Source organism: Limulus polyphemus, unplaced genomic scaffold (genome assembly GCF_000517525.1).
Source record: "Limulus polyphemus unplaced genomic scaffold, Limulus_polyphemus-2.1.2 Scaffold10461, whole genome shotgun sequence".
NCBI classification, from domain to species: Eukaryota; Metazoa; Arthropoda; class Merostomata; order Xiphosura; family Limulidae; genus Limulus; species Limulus polyphemus.
This window is the reverse complement of record NW_013676071.1, coordinates 1-7,556: the sequence shown is the minus strand read 5'-3', so window position 1 is coordinate 7,556 and position 7,556 is coordinate 1. Positions and strand designations below refer to the sequence as shown.

The 7,556-nt window shown below is 35.0% G+C and overlaps 1 protein-coding gene across 1 annotated transcript; it reads left to right on the top strand.

Moving 5' to 3' along the window:
* The first annotated feature begins 1,098 nt into the window (after nucleotides 1–1,098).
* LOC106476397 (proteoglycan 4-like) lies at nucleotides 1,099–7,172 on the top strand. The gene is made up of 7 exons (XM_022380283.1): nucleotides 1,099–2,266; nucleotides 2,314–3,492; nucleotides 4,260–4,474; nucleotides 5,499–5,685; nucleotides 6,282–6,383; nucleotides 6,753–6,863; nucleotides 7,009–7,172. Exons 1-7 carry the CDS (start codon nucleotides 1,099–1,101, stop codon nucleotides 7,164–7,166), a joined length of 3,120 nt encoding a protein of 1,039 aa, XP_022235991.1. The 3' UTR covers nucleotides 7,167–7,172.
* Nucleotides 7,173–7,556: the final 384 nt, after the last annotated feature.

Below are 7,556 nucleotides of genomic sequence, written 5' to 3'. Positions count from 1 at the left end.
CAGGTTTAACTTGTTTGATACTAATAAGTTTAGGACCAATTCTCACCAAGTTGTAAACAAAGATCAGGTTTAACTTGTTTAATACAGATAAGTTTAGGACCAATTCTCACCAACTTGTAAACAAAGATCAGGTTTAACTTGTTTGATACTAACAAGTTTAGGACCAATTCTCACCAACTTGTAAACAAAGATCAGGTTTAACTTGTTTAATACACATAAGTTTAGGACCAATTCTCACCAACTTGTAAACAAAGATCAGGTTTAACATGTTTAATACTAACAAGTTTAGGACCAATTCTCACCAACTTGTAAACAAAGATTAGGTTTAACTTGTTTAATACTAACAAGTTTAGAACTAGTTCTCACCAACTTGTAAACAAAGATCAGGTTTAACACAGATAAGTTTAGGACCAATTCACACCAACTTGTAAACAAAGATCAGGTTTAACTTGTATGAAATGTTTATTGTCCCTAGGCATACTTTTGAATCACGTGATTCCCGGGACTTATTATAGTCCTGCGTTTAAGAATGATATTTCACTAAAGCCGCTAGATGGAGCTCCAGTTACCTTAAGCAATAATACAGGTAATTAATAAATTCTTATTACAGAAGTGCTATATTAATTGTCTCTTCTTTTAGAAGGTTGATAATAATTATTCGTGAAGTTTTTATAATGTTCATTTACAATAGTCATGCACGTGTTTTAAATTATGCTGTAAAGCAAATTATAATAAATATTTACATGTCTTTAAATTCTAAAAATGTAAGCCTTTGATTTGATAATAGATTAAGATATTTCCGATCAAGCAAATAATGTGATTTTTGAAATGGATCTTAACTTCAAGCATTACAATATTACAATATTAAGAGCTTGAGTTTCAATTTTAAGCACAACAGTTTGTCAAATTAAACATTGTAATGGTAAGTAAAAACAATTGACGACTACGTGATGGTTTCGGATTAATGAATGAAACTATAAAGAAATAATAATGTTTCTAATCGTTAATCTACACTTGAGTTTCCTAAATCTACACGTGTATTTTAAGGGTTTTTTTTTCTTTCTCATACTATTTTTCTTATAATCATATTCAGGTGTTATGCTTGTGAATAAAATTCCCATTGTACGACCGGATATAACAATTAGTAACGGTGTGATTCACGCTATAAATGGTATTCTTCTGCCTCGAGACATTTTTGGTGGGTGCAGATGTCTTCCCCGGGAACGCGAAAATGATCTGGTCCCAGAGTTTCCGTCGGAGCATGAGAGGGAAAGTCCTCTAACCACGCCTTCTTCTCCTACTTCAAAGACTACAAAACCATACGAAATCATTTCTCCATCAGGAAGAAAAAGACCTTCAGCTTCTACATCCTCACCAGAATCAACTCCTCAACCACCACAAAACCAGCGAGATACAACAACTGAACCAAAAACAAGTGAATCTGACGCAACAACTCAACCATCACAAAACCAGCCGGATACAACTACTCAACCATCACAGAGCAAGCCGGATACAAAAACTCAACCAACACCAAGAGCATCCGAAACAACAAATCCACCTTCAAAGAGACAAACGGAACCAACCACCCCCTCAACATCAAAAGATCCAAAGCCAACTACTCCTCCCTCAAAAGAGCAAACGCCAACTGTTCCTCTAATCCTATCCAGAAGACTAAACACAGATACTTCATCTTCAACTGAACACTCTACGACTTCTTTTTTACCCTCCGAACAACCTTATCAGACAAAAGAACCACCAACACAGAATGATCCAGTTAATTCTGTTTCTTCTTCCACTCAAACTTCACCCGATGATTTAACTGATGTACCAGATGATATGTCAATGAAAACTTCTACTAATACTCAAATGGATGACAAAGAAGAAGAAACAACATCAGATGAGATCTCTACAGAAACCTCATCAAAATATGATGAAAAACAAACTAGTGATTCTACAAGCACTCTGACTTCTATTATAACAACTAAAGATACAATAGAAGACACAGATGTTCAATTAACCAACAGAAAACCAAAGAAACCCGATACTATTGATAACCCCAAAAACACGCCAAAGAAAGAAGACAGCCAGAATCCTACAGATACCACAACAAATAAAGAAGACAGCCAGAATCCTACAGATACCACACCAATTAAAGAAGACAGCCAGAATCCAACAGAAAGCACACCAACTAAAAAAGATAGCCAGAATCCAACAGAAACCACACCAAGTAAAGAAGACGATCAGAACCCGACAGAAACCACACCAAGTAAAGAAAACAACCAGAACCCGACAGAAACCACACCAACTAAAAAGATAGCCAGAATTCAACAGAAACCACACCAAGTAAAGAAGACGATCAGAACCCGACAGAAACCACACCAAGTACAGAAAACAACCAGAACCCGACAGAAACCACACCAACTAAAAAAGATAGCCAGAATCCAACAGAAACCACATCAACTAAAAAAGATAGCCAGAATCCAACAGAAACCACACCAACCAAAAAAGATATTCAGAATCCAACAGAAACCACACCAAGTAAAGAAGACAGCCAGAACCCGAAAGAAACCACTACAAGCCAAAAAGACAACCAGAACCAGTCAGAAACCACTCCAAGTAAAGAAGACAGCCAGAACCTGAAAGAAACCACATCAAGTAAAGAAGCTAGCCAGAACCCAACAGAAACCACACCAAGTAAAGACAACAGCAAGAACTCGAAAGAAACCACTCCAAGTAAAGAAGACAGCCAGGACCCGAAAGAAACCACTACAAGCCAAAAAGACAACCAGAACCCGACAGAAACCACTACAAGTAAAGAAGACAGCCAGAACCCGAAAGAAACCACAACAAGCCAAAAAGACAACCAGAACCCGACAGAAACCACTACAAGTAAAGAAGCTAGCCAGAACCCAACAGAAACCACACCAAGTAAAGACAACAGCAAGAACCCGAAAGAAACTACTACAAGCCAAAAAGACAACCAGAACCCGACAGAACAGTCACAACCAAATCAAGAAAAGGAAGATAACCATGAGAAGCCACTCAACGAACCAGAAGATAACGATGAACAAAATCCTGATAAACTCACGCCAAGAAAACGTGGTAATAAAAATCCGCCAAGCTTCTCACCAGAAAAACCACGTGGTCAACAACAACCAACAGCAGAAGATGAGAGAGAAAATCCAAATAAAATCACACCAAGAAAAAATGGACAATATCCGCCAAATCCTACAGAAAGAGAATACCCATCGTTTCCCTTACCAGGAGAAGGAGACAAACAGAAGCCGCCATTTACTTCAAAAGAAGAAGAAGATGCCGAAAACCAACCTAACGCGAACCCAGAAGAAGAAGATCAAACACAGAGACAAGGAAGAACCATTTTTGAAATCATCGTATATCCAGGATTATTCATAAGAGGAAATCCTATAGGCCTTAATATTATACGTCAACTTTTTGAGACAGCAGGACTTTTGGAGGATATGAAGAAAAGAGGTAATAAAAATTTACTGTTCTTAAGTTATTGACAATAAAAAACGTACTAAGAAATGATTGCTTTCGTCCTTTGTGTACGTTCTCTTCTGTTTAGTGATTTTAACTTTTAACAGTATAAAACCTGAACAATCCCTAAGATAACTGGATAAGGTGCAAGATACATTTAGTGCATTCTCTGTTCCGCTCTTTGGCTTTGGGTAAAATTGCAAGAAATATATTTAATTACCACATTGACCCGAATTTAAAGTGGCCTCGAATTCAACGTGACCTTACTTTTCCTATAGAAAAAAATTAAGTTTCTTAGTGTAGATCTAAGCATTAATAAGACGATATGATAAAGCAGATACTACAACTTAAGCAAAAAATGGGAAAAAATAAACTTTTTTTTACAAACCATTAGGGGGCGCCAGCGATACAATTTTTTGATTCAGTAAAACTCTGTTAGTCTGTTGTAGTCCAAAAGTCCAGAGTTGTGTGAATCCCTCATGTTTTGTACACACACTTGAGTGTCGGTATTATGACAGTAAGTTTCTGTCAAAAATTATTATTTCCCAACAGTGATTAAGCACGTGAACTTGACTTGAAGTATAGTCCGCGCATATAGGGCGAGTTGTAGCTAGCGATTTATTGAGACCTTAGTGTTCGTGAATAATTTTCGCGATCTGTACAAATGCTTTAATTAATGATTTTGCAGCAATGTAAAAGGTTTTGGTTGGGATAAACTGAACACTGTCAGTTATCAAGCTAACAAACAGTACATATTTCAGACCCGTTGACAGTTTTCCTGCCAACAGACGAAGGGTGTTTGCTGTTGCCAAGCGACGTTTTGAACAACTTAAAGAACAATCCGCCAGAGTTAAAGCGGTTCCTTCGTCATCACATTCTTGGAAAACCTTTGTATCCTCAGAACATCCAAAACAACATGATCGAGACCAGCGCTGAGGGAATTGGAATACCACTCAATCTGTTTAACAGAGGAAAGGTGAGTATAGCTTTCGATTAATCAAAATAAAAGTTTGGTTTAATGGAACTTTTGTTAAAATTTCGATTGTATGTCCTGCCCGCTACTGGTCATTGCAGTGTACCGTTATTCTACATTACTTAGAACATTATTTCCTACAGTTGCTGTATATTATGTTGTACAGTGTTCTTATAGTTGCTGTATATTATGTAATACAGTGTTCTTATAGTTGTTCTATGTTATTTAGTGCTGCACTAAATAACATAGAACAACTATAAGAACACTGCACTAAATAACATAGAACAACTATAAGAACACAGTGTTCTTATAGTTGTTCTATGTTATTTAGTGCAGTGTTCTTATAGTTGTTCTATGTTATTTAATGCAGTGTTCTTATAGTTCTTCTATGTTATTTAGTGCAGTGTTCTTATAGTTGTTCTATGTTATTTAGTGCATTGTTCTTATAGTTGTTCTATGTTATTTAGTGCAGTGTTCTTATAGTTGTTCTATGTTATTTAGTGCATTGTTCTTATAGTTGTTCTATGTTATTTAGTGCAGTGTTCTTATAGTTGTTCTATGTTATTTAGTGCTGTGTTCTTATAGTTGTTCTATGTTATTTAGTACAGTGTTCTTATAGTTGTTCTCTGTTATTTAGTGCAGTGTTCTTATAGTTGTTCTATGTGATTTAGTGCAGTGTTCTTATAGTTGTTCTATGTTATTTAGTGCAGTGTTCTTATAGTTGTTCTATGTTATTTAGTGCAGTGTTCTTATAGTTGTTCTATGTTATTTAGTGCTGTGTTCTTGTAGTTGTTCTATGTTATTTAATGCAGTGTTCTTCTTATTTGTTATGTAAGACACATTCATAACTTGAGAACTGTACTTTTGTTATGTAAGACACATTCACAACTTGAAAACTGTACTTTTGTTACGTAAGACACATTCACAACTTGAAAACTGTACTTTTGTTACGTAAGACACACTCACAACTTGAAAACTGTACTTTTGTTACGTAAGACACATTACTGTTTTATCTCTTCTCTTGTAGACTATTCTTGCAGGAGGTTCCCAAGTTCTTGCTGCCACAAATGCCATCAATGGAGTCGTGTATGTCATTGACAAACCTTTCTATCCCATTCCCTCGACAAACGTGGTCAAGTGTTTAACTGATAATCCAGGCTTCACTCTATCGGAGCCTTTGGTCACTCAGTCTGGGATCAACAATCTTCTACAAGGTCAGTGAACATTACTACATGACGTATGCTTTACCTAACACGTCATTGTTGGAAGGAAATCATATTCCTAGTTACTTATGTGTGGACAAACAATAGAATCAAAACGTAAATCTACTGTTGCCCAGCAACATATGCTGTTATAAAGTTCTTGTTATCTGTTTTCTACCAGCTAAAGGTTATCGGTAGGATCATAATTCTGTTATCATGTTTTCTACCAGCTAAAGGTCATCAGTAGGATCATAATTCTGTTAATTGTTTTCTATCAGCTAAAGGTCATCGGTAGGATCATGATTCTGTTAATTGTTTTCTATCAGCTAAAGGTCATCGGTAGGATCATGATTCTGTTAATTGTTTTCTACCAGCTAAAGGTCATCGGTAGGATCATGATTCTGTTAATTGTTTTCTATCAGCTAAAGGTCATCAGTAGGATCATAATTCTGTTAATTGTTTTCTACCAGCTAAAGGTCATCGGTAGGGTTGTAAATCTATTATTTCATTTTTATTAGCTGAAAGTCATCCTTATAGACATAATGTTATGTGTTTTGGATTAGCTAATCAGTAGACTTATGAATATATTATCTGTTTTTTTTTACCAGCTAAAGGTCCTTTCACTATGTTCATGCCTGCTGACGAAGCCTTCTCTAGAATAAAAAGAACCACGCTGAGGAATATGATGTCCAACAGAAATGTTCTAGATGGTAATATTTTGATACAATTAGATACATGTCAACTTTGAACCACTTTTGAACACAGCTAATAGAGTATTTCACTATAAAAATGCTTACTGAAACCTGTCTCAAGAAAGTATTTACGTGACAGCAATGTTTACTAAAACCTCTCTCAAGAACGTATTTCTGTTTAAACAATTCTTACTGACATTTATACCGGGAAAGAATTTATGTTACAACAATGTTTACTAAAACCTCTTTCTTAAGCGTTAGTATATTAGTATATTCTGTGGATATTTACAGGAATCAAAGGACGAAAAATTAAAAACAAATGCTCCTTCATTCACATGTTATGTTTGTTTTTACACGACACTAATTTCAGTTTTTTCCAACATTCAGATTTCTTGATGAGCCATATTGTCCCAGGAGCTCATTACAGCAGAGAGTTTAGGACTAATTTAATTCTTCCAACGTTAAACGGCAGAAGGATACAAATATTTGTTTCTCCAGGTAGGACGACCCAATTGTCTGTCTATAAATAGGTTTACAAAATAAAGAACTTGTATAAATATGTCACTTTTTTTTCCGTAAAGAACATATACACATATTAACACAGTTTAGATGTATTCTGAACTTTAACTATCCTGTTTTTCAGATGGACAAATCATGTTGAATGGCGTGAGGGTGGTAAGTAAGGATATTCCAGCAGGAAATGGAGTTGTCCACAAGATTGGGGGGGTTCTTGACTTGCCACAAATAAATACAACGCCATATCCAGATCAGACGATTTCAGAGAGACGTAAGAAGAATTGACTGTCATTACACTTGTTTTGTTTTAACACTGTAATATATTTCCAAATTGACTGTCATTACACATGTTTTATTTTAATACTATAATATATTTCTAAATTGACTGTCATTACACGTGTTTTATTTTAATACTGTAATATATTTCTAAATTGACTGTCATTACAAATGTTTTATTTTAATACTGTAATATATTTCCAAATTGACTGTCATTACATATGTTTTGTTTGAACACTGTAATATATTTCCAAATTGACTGTCATTACATTGTTTTATTTTAACTACTATAATATATTTCCAAATTGACTGTCATTACACTTGTTTTGTTTTAACACTGTAATATATTTCCAAATTGACTGTCATTACATGTTTTGTTTTAACACTGTAATATATTTC

Excerpts from the sequence above, each read along its gene's own strand:
- LOC106476397 (XM_022380283.1), top strand. The coding sequence starts at position 1,099 with ATGCTTGTGAATAAAATTCCCATTGTACGACCGGATATAACAATTAGT. Across the intron at positions 2,267-2,313 it reads CCCGACAGAAACCACACCAA|ATAGCCAGAATTCAACAGAA; the intron begins GTAAAGAAAACA and ends CCAACTAAAAAG. Across the intron at positions 6,864-7,008 it reads ACAAATATTTGTTTCTCCAG|ATGGACAAATCATGTTGAAT; the intron begins GTAGGACGACCC and ends CCTGTTTTTCAG.